Here is a 17,896-nt window from a genome sequence, read left to right as displayed (position 1 = left end):
TGTTTCTAAATTTTTTTTATTGAATTAAATAATACAAATTTTTACTACCTTTTTGAAAGTATTACAACTCAAATAAACTATAAAATACCGCATACATCATTAATCAACATTTTCTACAACAGAAATAATTATGTAGGTTGAACAAAACATATTAAACCTTAAAGCAATAAAACGAAAAAAACACAAACCAAAAGTTCGATAAAAATTATAAAATTAAATAATTTTATGATTTAACCAAATCTTGTGCAGCTTGAACAATGTGTTTGGCAGATATGCCGTATAAGTCTAGTAATACATTTGGCGGTCCAGACCTAGGCAATTCTCCAATAGCTAGGTGTTTTACGACAATATCTTTCTCTAGTGCCACTGCCGCATTAACGGCATCTCCAAGTCCTCCCTCGTAATAATGGTCCTCAGTAACCACGCATTTACCGCCCACTGCTTTAATGTTTGAAATGATAGTTTCAGAATCCAGAGGCTTGACAGTGAATGGATCAATTACGCGTGCTGGAATTCCATGTTTTGCTAATTCTTTGGCTGCAGCTAAGGATTCTTGAAGGGTGACACCGCCTCCAATCAATACTATCTTATCTTTGGGTGTAGATTTAATGACATTAGCTTTGCCAACCTATAAAAGAAAAGAAAACTTCTTTTAGTAAGATGATAATGTCAAATTAATTTACTGTTTTTTATTGCTAATTCCACCCTTTCCTCAATTACTTTCTCAACGCGTTGACCATTAAGTAATGGTACTTATGTATTTCAAAATGACACAAGATTAAGAAAATAAAGTAAAAAAATTAATGCCTGACTAAACTTTGGAGTTCAATATATCAATACGATGTTCTGATGAAATACAACTTCCTTATAAAATTTGCCATGATCAGATGATGGGTCGAAGGCATTCTCTAGAGCGTCAAAGACTTATGAATAATTTGGTATGTGTACATTATTGTTAAGACTAAGAATGTAGATCGCTTAGTACTCTTCGGTCCGGGTTATTTTTAGATATTTAATGCACTATTTGCATAACCTATTTTATTTTGTCTACTCTACCTCTACTAAAAGCTGTACAAGTAGTTAAATATTTTTTAAATATGTTTAATTAATTATATCTTACTGATATTATGTTACGTATTAAATTATTATTAAAAAATGTAATAAAAATACCAAGTAAATTTATTCTTCTTTGAAATGAGCAATATAATAACTATATTTAAATACTTTCTTTGGATTTTTTTTAATGTTGCTAAAAGTTCAAAGCAAACATAAATAAATATTTCGTCATTTTGGAACGGTATTCCTAACTACACTAGAAATAATTCGAAAGAGTAAAGAGCAGAGGACGTAGAGTAGTAGTTATGCCCATGCCTTATATTATTACTACTCACATATTCTGCATAAATTAGATGTTACTTACTTTACTTTTTATCTCATTAAAAATTAGGTATTTCTACAAATATACAGGGTGTCCCGTAATTAATTGGAAATAGGTTAATGAAGGATACCTGACATGAAAATAAACCGTATGAGCTCAATATCGCTTAGCAAAATGTTATTGGTTTTCGTTCTACAGGGTGTTAAAACTAATTTTTTACCAAACATTTATTGAAATATTTTGGAATCCACTGGACAGATTAACCCAAAATTTGGTGTACTCTTATTATTTGGGATGAGAAACACGAAAATAGATATCATTATTTTCCCATTACCACTAGATGGCGCCACATGCAACAACATTGAGTGATTAAAATGTTCATAACTTTTTTGACCTACCTGTACACACATTTGCGAGTGAAAATAATAAAACAGCATTTAATTCTAGTCACAAAAAGTATACTTCTTTGATCTCCAAAAAGTAGACCGTTTTCGAAATAAACGCATTTTTGTATTAGGTTGCGAATGAACAAATTATTATCGGAGTTTTACAAAGTAGGCTTTGCCTAGGATGAACACATCATAACTACGACCTGTCAAGGTGAAGTATTAATAAGTAAGTCTTTAATTTGGCTAAAGCTCGTGTTCTTGTTGTGTTATTTTCGCTTAAAAATGCCGCGTCACAATGATTTTTCTAATGCTCAGATGCGAGATATGGTATGTGTATATGCTCAAGAAAATTTTCTTAGTCGAAGAGCAGCGCAGCGTTATTTAGATCTGTATCCGGATAGAAGGCAGCCAAATCATCAAACATTTAAAGCGTTGTACGATAGATTAGGCGAAACGGGCTCATTTCGTTCAAAAAACGTAAATGCGGGAAGACCAAGGATAATTGGAGCAGATATGGAAGATGAAATTTTGGTTCGTGTTATCGAAAATCCTAAAACCAGCACAAGACGTATTGAGGCAGCCACTGGTGTAAGGAAATCTTCGGTATCCAAAATTATACGCCAAGAAAAACTGTACCCGTATCATTTCACTCCAGTTCAAAATCTTCTTCCTCAAGACTTTCCTGCAAGACTCCAATTCAGTCAATTTTTAAGCGAGCGCCAATTGAATGATCCATTTTTTGGTAAATATATAAAATTTTATTTACGGATAAAGCCACGTTCACAAGGAGAGGTATTTTTAATTGGCGTAACAATCATATCTATTCGATGGAAAATCCTCATGCTTCCCAAGAACACCATTTTCAACATGAGTTTTCAATAAATATTTGGTGTGGTATCTTTGGGGATTGTATTCTGGGACCGTCTGAATTGCCAGCTAAGCTTAATAGAGAACGTTATCTAAATTTCTTGAGGAATGATCTACCCATTCTTCTAGAAGATGTGCCCCTGAATTTAAGACGTGACAGTTGGGTATATGCACGATGGTGCACAGGCACATTATTCACTGCAAGTCAGAAATTACTTGGACGAAATTTATCGTCATAAATGGATTGGTAGAGGTAGTGAATATCCGTGGCCTGCGCGTAGTCCCGATCTTAATCCCTTAGATTTTTATTTCTGGGGCTACTTGAAATCACTTGTGTATAAAAATAAAATAAATAACGGTCAGGAATTGTGGCAAAAGATTGTGGAAGGAGTCAATACCGTCAGGGCCCAAGAAAAACCATTGTTTGGATTCAGGCAAAATTTAAATAAAAGAATTAGACAATGTGTCCTGGTGGATGGTGAACATTTTGAACAATTATTATAATCAACAGCCTTTTCTAATTTTATCGTTAATTAAATTTTAGATTAAGTGTTCATACGCAACCTAATAAAAAAATGCGTTTATTTCGAAAACGGTCTACTTTTTGGAGATCAAAGAAGTATACCTTTTTTGACTAGAATTAAATGCTGTTTTATTATTTTCACTCGCAAATGTACGTACAGGGAGGTCAAAAAAGTTATGACCTTTTTAATCACTCAATGTTGTTGTATGTGGCGCCATCTAGTGGCAATGGCAAAATAGATATCATATTCGTGTTCCTCATCCCAAATAATTAGAGTACGCCAAATTTTAGGTTAATCTGTCCAGTGGATTCCAAAACATTTCAATAAATGTTTGGTAAAAAATTAGTTTTAACACCCTGTAGAACGAAAACCAATAACATTTTGCTAAGCGATATTGAGCTCAAACGGTTTATTTTCTTGTCAGGTATCCTACATTAACCTATGTCCAATTAATTACGGGACACACTGTATAATTATGTCAACACAAAGTTTATTTAAAAACAAAAATCTCATCCATTATTGACAAAGAGACCAACATACAAAATTGATGCAAACAAAGAAAACAAGTCACGGTCTCACAACATCTAATTATAGAATACACGTGTTTCGCTCTAGCTATGGCATCATCAGGCCTTTAAAAGCCATATACAAATTTCACATTACATAAAAAAATATTTAGGTTAGGTTTAATTATTTTAGGATCGATTTTAATTATAAAAAGATTATAAATTATTAGACATATTATAAGACATTAAACTTCTCACGATCTTCTAGACATAATAATCTTGAAAGGTTATATATTTTTTATACTAATATAGTTTATATCACAACTAGCCAACATAATAAATTATAGTACAATATACATATAATTTAAATATTCAAAAGACCATGCATTAAAGTAAACACAATGTAATAAGTGAGTCTATATACAAGAATGTTAAACTAAATTCTATCATATAATAAATTTTAAAACTTACTTGGAAAACTTGATTATTGGGATAAATAACAGCCGTCGTTGGTCTATTTACTCTCGTAAACGTGATGCCTTTTGTGTTTGCTGCCAATTCAATAGCTCTCTCCGTGGCGACAGCATCTGCAGGATAAAATATAGTACTGCCATATACAGCTCTAAACATGGCGAGGTCCTCAAGACCCATTTGGCTTGGGCCATCCTCTCCTATGCTCACGCCGCAATGGGAACCAACAAAGTTAACGTTAGTTTGTGAAATAGCTCCCATACGTATTTGATCAAATGCGCGAGTCAGAAAACATGCAAAGGTTGAGACAAATGGTACTGTTCGATCTCTACATGCAGCTCCAATTGCTGTACCCACAAGACTTTGTTCGGCGATAAAGCATTCAATGTAACGAGCAGAATCAAACTTTAAAAGATTCTCAGAGAATGTAGAGTTTTTCATATCTCCATCGAGAGCAATTACGTGCTTATTACTTTGCGCAATCTTTACAAGAGCAGTGCCTAAAATTAAAAAAAACATATAGTGAGTTCGACTTATATTCCCAAATGTATATGACATATTAACAGATATTAGAGAAGTGGACAAATATCCATAATTAAATCTTTAATTACTTTATTTGTAAATTACATTATTACTTATTTTGAAATTCATCTATTTCAATATTAAAAATACGATGAAGAATATGATGTTTAATCGCCATTTCGCCCTATAATCTTCCAGGCTATAGTTACAATAGGCTATCTTAGAAAAATAATTCAATCTGCTTAGTTTAAATATAGATCTATTATTTAGGCCAAATCAATTATATTATCCTAAGAATGTGATAAAGGGTTACAAATAATTAGACACAATATCTAAAAAAAAATATCCTGTTCTTATTAGTTGTGAATAAGATTTATGTTTAATTAATAAAAAGGACTAATATTTACCATAAGCAACTCTGGTCGCTATGTTGTCTCCAATTTTATAGTTAGGTGGACTTGTCAATGTAATGTTCGTAATATCGACTGCTGGAGCATCATCTTTTAATGGTTTTTGTGGACGCACTTGCAGAGCTCCCTGATTTACAATTAAACTCTTCAGGTGCTCGACAACACGGTTAGACTCTGCGCCCAAGGGCTTTCCGTGCCAGCTATCTTTATCTTCAATCTATAAGGTTAACCAAATAATATATTTTTCTTAAGATGCATAATTATCATACCTCTGGGAAATTTTTTCCTTTTAAGGTTTTGGCGATAATTGCTGTGGGCTTTCCTTTTGTGTTAGCCGCAGTATGAAAGGCCTTTACTAAGTCTTCAACATTGTGACCGTCAATGACTATTGCATTCATACCAAAAGCTTCGAGCCTTTTACGGTAGGTATCGACATCATGTCCCATACTGGTTTCTTGAGACTGTCCTAAACGATTAACATCAAAGATAACGCACAGGTTATCAAGTTTATAGTATGATGCAAAATGGATAGATTCCCAAATTGAACCTTCCGCACTTTCTCCATCTCCAACTAAGCAGTAAGTTCTAAAAAGTGTAATTATAAAATATATGCCAGCAGTTTTCTTTGTTACTTAATTTAACTGAAAACTATTATTTTTTATAGTTATTATAGTAAACCATGTATTTACCTATAGTTAGCCTTATCATAATATTTTCCTACAAAGGCCATTCCTCCGGCAATGGAAAGTCCCTGTCCAAGAGATCCTGTTCCTACATCAATAAAATTTAACCTTGGTGTAGGATGACCTTCGAGGTCCGAATCAACTTTTCTTAAATTTAGAAGATCTTCCACAGGAAATAGGCCTGCTTCAGCCCAAGCAGCATAAAGAATAGGAGCAGCATGTCCCTTAGACAGGACAAAACGGTCACTTGACGGGTCTTTTGGATTGGATACCTTGTACCTCATCGTATGGAAAAAGAGCACCGACATAATTTCTGCGATGGATGAACATGATGTCGGATGTCTAAAAATATATTGTTACCAAGGCGGGCTCTATATATATGTGTGATAATATAATTAAATGTAAGATATCAATGTAAACGCAATCTTTTTTTAAAAATATTTTAACGATCATTTTCGGAAATACAGTTTAAACAAAAATAAGCTCTGTAACTTTTCACATCTATTTAGTGTGTTGTATATTGAAAAATAATACTAGAAAAGAATCGCCTAGTGCACGACTCTACACTATCTTAAAACTCTTTTTGTGGCTTTGCCTAATTTGAACAAATTAATTTTACATCACGTCTATATCCTGGTTATGTAAACCGCAACTATTTTAATTCATGTTTTATCATTAATGAACCACGCGCATGGAGTTCAGATAAAAATAATATTCCAGCACTTGATGATTTGATAGCAAAAGATAGCAAAGAAATATTTTTATAAATCGTGGATACTAGATTTTAGGGAGAAATTTTGTTTTGCTCTTTTATTTATTTATTTATTTATTTATTGTTTATTATTCAACAGTACAAAACCATTTACAGAACAAAGCTAGCACACCAAGTAACAGATATAAAATATGAAAAAAAAAACTGAAAAATACAATATGTGCTTAAACTATAAGACCTACACATCTAACTTAAATAAGAGGGGAGAAAATTTCCCTAGTGAAAATACCTACTTGTCTAAGAGAACAGTTATATATATCGCACAAAGCAGAGATGCTGTTAAAATTTTTGGTCATAACAAAAATTGGTGACTTCTTACCAATGTTAGTTCTCGAATGAGGACAATAAAATGTTTCGGTAAGCCGTGAGTTACATCTTGGTACTCTAAAGTTTAACATTGATAAAAGATGAAGCAAATCAATAAGATTGTGAGTAAGCCTATATACAAAGTTATTAGAAACAAGCATCCTTCTAAAATTAAGAGAATCGATATTAAACTGAGACAGTAAAAGAGCATTATCAAATCCTCTTTGAGGATAGACACCAGTTTCCTTCAAATGCAAAAATTTGAGGAATTTTCTTTGAACATTCTCTAGAGCCATAACATGAATCTGATATATTGGATACCACACTAAGCAGCAATATTCAAGTCTTGATCGAACTAGTGAGTAAAACAGTGTTTTAAGAGATGTAATATTAGTGAATTGTTTACAGTTTCTCATTATGAAACCTAAAACTCTATTTGCGGATGAAAGGACTGACTGAGTGTGGGGAATAAATGTCAGTTGGGTATCAAATGTAACCCCCAAATCATGTATATTTTCACAATGCTCTAATTCTTCAGAACTGATACTGTATACGTAATTTAATGGTTTACGTTTCCGAGTGAATGTCACTACTTTATACATTTAGATATATTTACTTTAAGTTTATTCTTTATACACCAGGTGTGTAAAATATTAAGTTGATGTTGGAGAAATACACAGTCGTCAATACTATTGATTCTGCTATATATTTTCAAATCGTCGGCAAACAGTAAGTCTTCACAAGTTAAGGCGCGGGAAAGGTCATTGATGAAAAGTAAAAACAGTAAAGGCCCCAAAATTCGATCATTGAGGCACCCCAGATGAAGCCAAATACAACTCAGACTTGAAGCCGTTATAAGAAACAAATTGTTGCCTTGAAGTAAGATATGATCTAAAAAAAGAGACGAGTGATGGACTAAATCCAAAAGAGCATATTTTTATTAGAGTACAGTAAAATGATCAATGCAGTCAAAGGCCTTTGAGAAGTCTGTGTAAACTACATCAGTCTGGCCGATGTCATCAATAACATCACTTAAAAATTGAGTAAATTGAAGCAGATTAGACATTGTAGAACTTTGGGGCATAAATCCATGTTGCTGAGTGGCGACGAGTCTATGAACTGCTGGAAACATACGGTTGTACATGACTTTCTCAAAGACCTTTCCAAAACTACTGAGAATCGCAATTGGTCTGTAATTGGCAATATCAGAAGCACCCCCTTTTTTCAATATCGGACATACCCTAGCCAGTTTCCAGCATGACGGAAATGTGCATGTCTTAAAGGCCAAATTAAAAAGATGTTTAAGAGGCTCAGCCAAAACAGCACTACAATCTTTTAGTAGAAAACAGGGAATAAGATCATGGCCCGAACTAGACTTACTCTTCATATTGTTCAAAGTTTGCTCAATTTCCAACTCAGAAATATCATCTATATGCACACAGAGATTTGAAACTACATGGTTATCATTTGGATTGAATAACAGATGGTCAGTTTCATCATTGTTTGTAGAGGTATAAACACTTTGGAAATAGGCCGCAAATGCATTTACTATGTGATTCGGTTCCTCATACACTTCGTTATGGTCATGCATTCTACCTGGTATTCTTGAACAACCCTTCTTTGTCTGTATATATGACCAGAATAAAGCAGGATTAATTAGGCCAAATTAATGTTATTTAAATTATTTAGAAACGACCAGTCTACATTATACAAAGATGTATAAAGACCTGGAAAATCAGCTCTCTTGAAGTTATATGACTTACATAAATTATTTGTTGTAAAATTGGATAGTTTAGCTACTTGCCAATCAAAAGATATTGAAAGTGCGGGATGATAATTATCCTCAACCAACAAAGGTGCAGTGTCATGAGATACAATCCCGGATATGTTTGTGAATATGAGATCCAACTTACGGTTATTTATGTTAAATATTGAATTGAGCTGCGTAAGACCTGTTACATTATAAGATCCATTTGCATAGCGAATTTTTTTAACTGTAACAAATTATTCTCATTTAAACCAAGATTTAAGCAAACCGAAACTTAACCAACCCAATAAAATCGAAATGGTGCGGCTCGTAAAGTTCGGAATACTTTCCTTTGAGAGATTTTTTGCTTAATAGCGTAGCCAGTAACAAGCGGATTAAGTTCGAAATAGTAGTTATCGCTTAACATTACCAGATATCGATTGTTTTAGAAATGTTTAAATTTCCGATAGCAAATATCAAGTGCCTATCAGATATAAAATAATCTAAAAACGTATGTATATAGACGAATATACATAATATGAAGTGTTAAGCTTCTGATAAATATCTTCATTTATTTTAAATGTTTAAAGTCTTTTCGTAGTTTGCTGGTGAGCAATTTCATTCCATTTTATTCTCTATGTATAATGTGGGATTTTTTCATAAGGTCGGTAAAATCCATTCTTTGTGTAATATTTTGACAACGTCATACCGATACAGGACGACAAATTTTGAGTACCTTTACATGTCAACTCTGTCAAGGTTTTTGACAGGCAGATATCAACTTTAATGTCAAAGAACAGGTACTCATTTCTTTCAAAATATTGTTTTTATACGACTATTATGAAAGAAATACATTCAGGTATAGTTTTCGGCAAAGGAATAGCTTGATTCCGTAAAAATATTCATTTATTTCTATTTTAAATTAGCCATAATCTAAGGCTCATGAATTAAGGTGACTTGATTTAAAAAGGCAAACCATTGAAACAAATATATAATTCATATTTTCACTTTTATACAATGACGCTATATAATAATCATACGTTAAAATGTTTTTTAAGGTGTGTGGAGCCGAAAAAGTAGGTTGTTAAAAATTATAAAAATTGAAACAAAACTACGAGGGCGGGTCAATAAGTCCGTGAATTTTTGGATAAAAGACAGGTTTTTATATAAAAAGTTATTTTATTTTTCAACATAGTCTCCTTTGAGTTCTATACACTTACTCCAACGTTTCTCCAATTTTTTTACCCCTTCGGAGAAATATGATTTGTCGAGGTCATCAAAATAGGCATTTGTTTGAGAGATGATTTCGTCGTTGAAGTCAAATCTCTTTCCGCCGAGCCATTTCTTTAAGTTTGGGAATAGGAAATAGTCACTGGGGGCTAAATCTGGAGAACAGGGCGGATGAGTAAATAATTGGTAAACTAATTCATGGATTTTTGCCATGGAAACTGCACATGTGTGGACCCTTGCATTGTCCTGGTGGAAAAGAACTTTTTTTTGCCAAATGTGGTCTTTTTTCTTTCAGTTCCTCATTGAATCTATCCAATAAGTTGGTATAATATTCTCCATTGATTGTTTTCCCCTTTTGAAGATAGTCAATGTGGATTATACCGCGTGCATCCCAAAAAACGGTCGCCATGACTTTATTGGCTGACAAACCCACCTTTGCCTTCTTAGGCGCCGATTCACCCCGAGAAATCCACTGTTTTGACTGCTGTTTGGTCTCCGGCGTGTTGTGGTGGATCCACGTTTCGTCCACGGTGACGAAACGACGCAAAAATTCGTCCATATTGCGTTTGAATAACGCCAAACACTCCTGGGAAATTGTCACACGGTTGCGTGTGTGGTCGATTGTGAGCAAACGCGGCACCCATCTTGCGGAAAGCTTTCTCATACCCAAATGATCATTTAAAATTGAAACTACTGAACCATGTGAGATGCCTATGGCTTCCACAATCTCTCTCACTTTCAATCTCCGATCGGCTAAAACCATATCGTGAATTTTTTCGATTGTTTTGGATGTAAAGACCTCGACTGGGTGTCCAGAACGTTCGGCATTTTCCGTGCTTGTACGGCCACATCGAAATTCAGTAAACCACTTCTTTACCATGGAAATGGATGGTGCAGAGTCCCCATAATATTTATCAAGCTTAGCCTTGGTTTGAGTGATGATTTTTTTCCGTAAAAAATAATGCTTAATGAGCACACGAAATTCACTTTTTTCCATTTTCTTCTCAAAATGAGTGGTAGTCTGCTATCAACAGCTGTCAAACACAAACTAAATGACGCAGCTTGTTCGAATTTTGACAGGCGTCAACTGACAGTTCTCTGTTGACAGGAGCAGAGTTGCCATTTCCATTAAAGGGTGGGAAATTCAAAAAGTCACGGACTTATTGACCCGCCCTCGTATATAGTAGACAAGGATGTATGGATTGAGAATGGACAAAATCTGTCTAAAAAAGCGCCATACGTATCAATATCGGCCATATTAATTAAGTCTACATCGGAGATTATTTGACCAAGATTTTCAAAACTGGATGACATTCTGCATTTGGCTGAGGCAAAACCACGAAAACATTTTTTTAAAAGAAAGTTTTATGAAATGTTTTTTAATTTTTAAAAAAATCGAAATTGAGCAATATATTTGGTTTCAACTGGTTAGAATACCTCAATATTATTTTTGATACTTTACTCTGGGGAAAGTCTAAATGTTATATTTAATAGGTCAATTGGTCATGTTTGTTCTGTCAACTGGCAAATCAGGTAGTATGCGCGTTAGCTAAACCTCACATATTATTGAAAATGTACTTTAAATTGTCTTCCCTCTAAAAAATTAAAGAATAGAAACAAAATATTCACCTAAAATTAAAAATCTTGGAATCCGACCATTTTTTAAAGATTGGCTTGGCCTCTCATACCAGCATTGATTTTTTTTTAAATGACCACCATATACTGACTATTTCATATTTAAAAAAGATTTTGGATCATTTTCCTAAATGTAAAATAACTTATTTAAAACTTAAAATATAAACGAATATAACTGGCTAGTAAAATGTAAAATTATCAAACGATGAGTTTATTTCATTTTTTTTCAGTTTTTGTCCCCTATACAAGATTATTATAGTTAGATTTATATCCATTATTATATATAGCATTATTTTCTGCATGTTTGTATATTTAAAAGGAAAAATGTGAGAAAATTATTAAGAGAAGACATTGTTGGCTCCTGTTCGTGAACCTACATAAGGAATCACCTTTAATGTTTGTTTAAGAAAACTTTTTTTTTTAATATTTCTAATTCTCCAACATTTTATTCACTATTACCATATTATTCTAATATTATTAAAACTGCACTGTTTGTAATGTAAATATAGATTTAGCCTAAACGTTTATTCCTACTTCAAACAAATACTTAACATCCAATCTATAAAAAAACAGCTCTCAGTTTCTGGAATTTTTGGGTAAAAATATGTATAACAGATAGTGTAATATGCATTGCCCATATTTGATTAATAATTTTTCGTAATTACTGAGATTTTCTTAGTTCAGCACAAATTTATATCAACCTGTACAGGACTCGATTTAAAAAAAGCGAATAGAAATCAGGTTTTACTGAAATTTTCTTAAAAATGGAAAAAACACAAGACAGTTTTTGGTAGTAAATGAATTATGATTTGTTATGAGATATATTTAAATGAAAGCGCCCATTAAGGTATAAAAAACTTATTTGATCAAAGGTGATAATGGCAATGGAACATTAGCAATTTTCATATACTGCACATGGTCTCACCCATTAAAATATGGGTCTAGAATTTATTCTTTTAAAAATTAATTTAGTCGGGCAAAATTATTTATAGAATATTCAAACTGATTTTTTTTTAATGCAGGATACCTCCGATAAATTTAAATTTAGTAGGATTTTTTCTTCTGACTGAAAATGATGGAAACAGAAATAAAATTTAACATCGCGTTTTCGAGAAGGTGTAAAAAATGTACATTTGTTAAATGGAATCCCCTGTATATTTTCACATAAATACCTTGGATTTGAACTTTTTGAGAGCAAAATAAATCATTGTTTGAATAATAAAAAGACAGTAGCGATTTAATAAAATAAATAAATACTGATGGTTACACGTTAGCAAAGTTTGTGTGTATTTTTTTTAAATTTAAATGAATAAAAAGCGGTTTACCCGTATTGCAAAATGCGATATGTTGGAATGTTATCGCGAAAAAATAGCGACAGCGCGTTAGAAGAGTACCACCAGACATTCCAGACTCGTAGCTTGCTAAATCGAAGATACTTTTTAATTTTTACAGAAAATTTACAAGTAACGAAGGTCGGTTTAAAAGAACTAGAAGAAGAAACCAATTTATAGTAAGCGAGGATGCTAAAATTTGTATTTTGAAAACTCAACTAGATATTTAGCGAGAGCTTACAGTGTGAGCTTAGTAACAGTATAGCAGGTCTTAGAGAAATACAAATTTCTGCTATTTAGGTATCCACCAGTATAAACACTGTTGTATAAACAATACCGAAATAAGACTTGCTTGCTTACTGATTCCAGAAACCCTCAAAATCAATTTAGTATAAACGTTTGGTGCTGCTTAATAGGAAGCCTGGAAGGAAATATGTTCACCTCATAATATTTGGAGCACTGGAAGATTAGTTGAATAATATTAACTTGGAGAGAAGGGAAAAACTCTATTTCCAACAGAATGAAACATCTCCCCATCAACTAAATGATGTAACGTGATGACACGTAGTGATTCGATGGCCACCTAGATCGCCAGACCTAACCCCTCTCGGCTTTGATGTTTGGAGTTACATAAAACTGGAAAGTAAATAAAAAAAATACAGAACCGCCTATGAACTTTAAACACATATTAGGTAAATAATTAAATCAATAGGATTGGAAGGGATGGAGGATCAATCTGGCTACAAGATGCGTGCTTAAGTGTGCTCAGAAATGTATTGAACAAGATGGTGATGTTTTTTCTCATTTATTGGAGATTATTAAACATTGAACAAAAGTTAATCTTTCACGTTCAATTTTTTTTTGTTTTCATCATTTTAATCAACAAAAAAATCATACTACTTTGCTAATTTAACCGACCCTCTATCTTAAATATAAGCAATGACTACCAACTTAATTAAGCGCCCTGTATATTAAGAGAAAAGAGATAAAGTAATTAAAGTAAATAAAGTAATTAAAGATCATATGTAAAAACATAAACTTAATAAAAAATTTTTGAAAAATTATACAATTTAAACACATATATGGTAATACAGATAAAGAAAATCATATATCTTACAAAAACAAACATAAAAACTATCAAAACGAGATAATTCAGTAGAATTTCAAGGCGTCAAGTTTTAAATTATAATTGCATTTAATTGACACACCTGACACATTGAACAGCGATTCCCATCGAACCCATTTGAAAGGATTTAAGAGAGCATTAACTTCTAATAATTGTAATGAAGCGAAGAAGAATCGCAGCATCTATGTTTTATCGTAGTGTAGCAGTATCAGTGACGAAAATGTTACTTGATAATTAATAAAATCATTAAAAAATTTAGTTTAAAAATTCGATCAATTAAAAAATAAAAAATCGAAAAATCAGCTTCTTTTTATTTTTGATGGTTGTAGTATATGCGTTATTAATTGTTCTGTTGAAACGAAACAGAAATATCGTTCTATCGAATTCCAGTCTGTAAGGCCAGAGTGTGAATGACAGTAATCGTTACGCCCCATTAAAAAAACTTAGGGTAGGTATTTTGCCGCCCTTGTGGCCCTTACTCGATATTGAAGGGATCAAAAACTTTCCGATCTATAGGGTGTAGTAACGCTTTGTCTACCCTTTTCCTTTTTTACGCCAAGTGGTTTAGTATTGGGGTTTCAATTTTTGTTACAAGTTGGAACGTATCGTATATAAATCTGTTAGTGATTATGTCTTTTGCACCTAACATTAAGTTCAATTTACTAAATATATACGTATGTATATACAACATGCGTGTTAAAACCCAAATAGCGGGACAGCTATAAAATGCCAGAACAACCAGTCTGAAACATTATTAAATCCTAAACAAGTATGAAAATTAATAAAGCACATTTCTGTATACTTCAGTTTATATTAGGTCTTCATCTGTTTCGGAAGTCATGAATATTACATAAAATATATCGTATATCTTGTTATATATGATGCAATGAAGCTCTTATTATTATCTAAATAGTAAATTTATCATCATCTCAAATAATAAATTATATTATGACAAAATACTGATTATCATTATTTGTAAGTTGTCAAACTTTTTTTATAGTTATTAGCTTTAGTAAGAAGGAAAACAATTATTTATTGTTTATTAAACAACATTTAATATAAAAACCAATTTTGAGTACTTTAAATATTTATTTCTCAAGAACTACCCGAATATGAATCAATATCACCAAACTATATTCAAGGTTATTTTAAAGTCAACACAGATTAGCGTAAAAGAAATGTTTCAGATAAGCTGCATAGTCAATAACCGCATTTTTAAAAGATTACATAATAACTTTTAGTTAGATTAGGTCGTAATTTTGATCGATCAATGCTTTTTATGAGTTTTTTAGCACAAGTAAGCCGTTTATATTACATGAAATGGGTCCGCCATATATATGTACATTGATTTCATACTATTGTAGAACACTTCAAGTCCTTACCTGCATTTAAAAAAAAATTATAATTACTTTTAGTTAGATTTCATACTTTATCTGTAGCACCGAAATTAGTTTATAAAACTACACCAACGAATATAGAGTATTAATAAGAAAAATTTGCAAATGGTATTACAAGAATGCAGCTTTAGTATAAAAGCTATCAGAGATTATGTGGTTTCAAGCTGTATAAGTGCCGATTTAACTCGTAAATAAGAACGTTTACCCACTTCTGAGGAGCTGATACGTTTATAAACAGCAGTCTTTTGTTAAAGTTACTTAACAAAACACTTTAAATAAAAGTAGATGAACTCTTTTGATTTAAACAGCAAAACAAGTGTAATAGATTTTATAGCATAGCGGCATAAAAAAATTTAATTCCATGTTTCAAAACTCCTAGGTACAAATACAAAAAAAGTACCTGCTAATATCATATGATACAATCGGACTTCTAACTAAAGTCGTTAAAAAGATTAAAAAAACCTAGTCGCTATCTAACGCTTTAAATAAAAGTTTTAAAGACATTTTGATTTTCCATACTAACATCGTGATTTATTCCTAAGACTGTTCATAATTCATAATTTTTATGTACGAACTTTTTTTTATTATTAAATATGATTTTTTGCCATTTTTATTTCAAAAACCTTATTTTCTACAAATCTGTTTCCAATTATATTTGTTTGATGCAATTTGTATTTTTTCCGTTAGTGGTATAAAAAGATTAAATAAGAGTTAAAAATATAAAATAAAATAAAATTGACAAGGCGTGCATAGAAAAATTCGTCCAAAAACAGGTTGATATGTTTGTGACAACAGTTCCAGACGGAATATTTACAGTTGATCATTCTTTGTTGTTATTTAATATTTTTTATTTCCTGCATCTTTAGAAAAGGATTTTGCTAGTTCAACAGAATCTTCTCAAAACCGTAGTACTTTACTTTTGCGAGAAGCCCGTGATTGAGCGTATCAAATGCTTTCGAGAAGTCCAACAAGATACGTACACTCAGTAACCCATCGTTATAGGGCTTATATAAATCATCCAAAAGGGCAGTTATTGCTGTTGCGCTGCTGTAATCTTTACGAAATCCGCATTGACAGTTGGGGAATATTTTTTTTCGGTACAAAATGTAAATATTTGATTATAAAGTATTTTTTGCTAAAAATTATGCTAATCATGCGCAAGTCAGCAGTCAATGTTTTCTGGACTGGTTTAATTAATGATGGTGTGGAAGTAGAAAGAAGCAATTTTTTTCTGGATATTTTCATTCCACAATTGGACTCAATATTAAATTTACCGCAAATAATGATTAACAATCTTTTAAAAAAGCTGACGTTTCTTCAGTTTATGTTGGCTTCAAAGATTAAAATGTGTACATGAGTTTGCTAGTCGCGGTAAAGAAATTTCAAAAAAATTAAGGTTAGAACAGAAGAGTAAGAGTTACCGAATTAGAGTTATTTGCGGTAAAACTGACTGTGAAAATGGTCTGAAGGAAATTAACCAAATATATTCGGTCTAAATAGGGAAATAACAAAGATCATCTGTAAAAGGAGTAAATCTGATGACAAATGATTATCATAATTATAATAACAATAATAACATACCATTTATACAGGGTGTTGCGTTGATCATGTTACAAACTTCTAGGGCAGATAGAAAACGTCAAAAGCAAAATAAAAGTTTATATAAACATGGGTCCGGAAAAGCTTCCTCAGGGAGCTAGAGCTCTTTGAAAATAACCTTTAAAAACTAATTTTTTTTTAATAGCTCCAGAACTACTTTAGCTACCGCAACCAATTTTGGGAGGTAAATTATTGTTAGTACGTTTATTCTTTTGAACCTACTAAATAAAAAAAATATTTACCAGGGGCTTCAGAATCAGGGGGGTATTTGGTAAATTTAGGCCCATTTCTTTAAGACTTTAATTTCTGCCCGTTTGGGCATTAGATTATGATGTTCCTATGCTTTTTACATAAAAAAGGGGCTCTTAGTAAAAGTCGGTAAATGGTAAATATCACCGTTTTTGTGAAAATTGACGAAAAGCAAGTTATGAGATACAAAAATGAATTACCTATTATTATTAATAAACAATTTAAAAAAAAAATCTGGTGTAAATAAAAAATAAATGTTTAAAAAAAGTTAAGGTAGCCACTTTATTAAATTGGTACTCAAATTAATTAACTGTCACTTTAATTACCTTGAGGCATAAAATGTTTAAATGATTTTAAGTGTAATAAAAAACCAACAAATTAACAATTTTAGAAACGTAAACAAATTTTATTAAAGATTGGTATTACAAAAATAAACTTAAAATATTAATTGCTCAAAATGCCGGCCGCCACGGTCGATACATTTATTGTATCTACGCACCATATTAAGGTTGACGTGGTTAAAAATATCAGGCGTGGTTTGGATTACTTCAGCAGCTGCGGAAATTCTGGCCACCAGGTCTTCTTCTGACTCGACTGGAGTTTCATATACGAGACTTTGCATATGCCCCCAAAGAAAAAAATCTAAGAGTGTCAAATCTGGTGAGCGCGCTGGCCAGGTGACAGGGCCTCCGCGGCCAATCCAGCGCCTTCCAAAATTTTCATTTATAAACTCGCGGACAATAAGTGAAAAATG

General features: G+C 32.2%; 1 protein-coding gene across 2 annotated transcripts in view; it reads right to left on the bottom strand.

Annotated features, from left to right (window-relative positions):
* Nucleotides 1-17,896, bottom strand: part of LOC126748498 (transketolase-like protein 2) — a 36,727-nt gene continuing 18,831 nt past the window's right edge. For both annotated transcript variants that reach the window (XM_050457767.1, XM_050457768.1), the window contains exons 3-7: nucleotides 5,757-6,092; nucleotides 5,337-5,652; nucleotides 5,065-5,284; nucleotides 4,136-4,635; nucleotides 1-628 (exon numbers count right to left, since the gene is read on the bottom strand). In XM_050457767.1, the coding sequence (XP_050313724.1) occupies nucleotides 224-628; nucleotides 4,136-4,635; nucleotides 5,065-5,284; nucleotides 5,337-5,652; nucleotides 5,757-6,092 (1,777 nt within the window). In that variant the 3' untranslated portion in view covers nucleotides 1-223. The remainder of the gene's footprint in view (nucleotides 629-4,135; nucleotides 4,636-5,064; nucleotides 5,285-5,336; nucleotides 5,653-5,756; nucleotides 6,093-17,896) is intronic.

This window comes from Anthonomus grandis, chromosome 22 (assembly GCF_022605725.1).
Source record: "Anthonomus grandis grandis chromosome 22, icAntGran1.3, whole genome shotgun sequence".
In the NCBI taxonomy this organism is placed as follows: Eukaryota; Metazoa; Arthropoda; class Insecta; order Coleoptera; family Curculionidae; genus Anthonomus; species Anthonomus grandis.
This window is presented reverse-complemented; position numbering and strand designations above follow the sequence as displayed.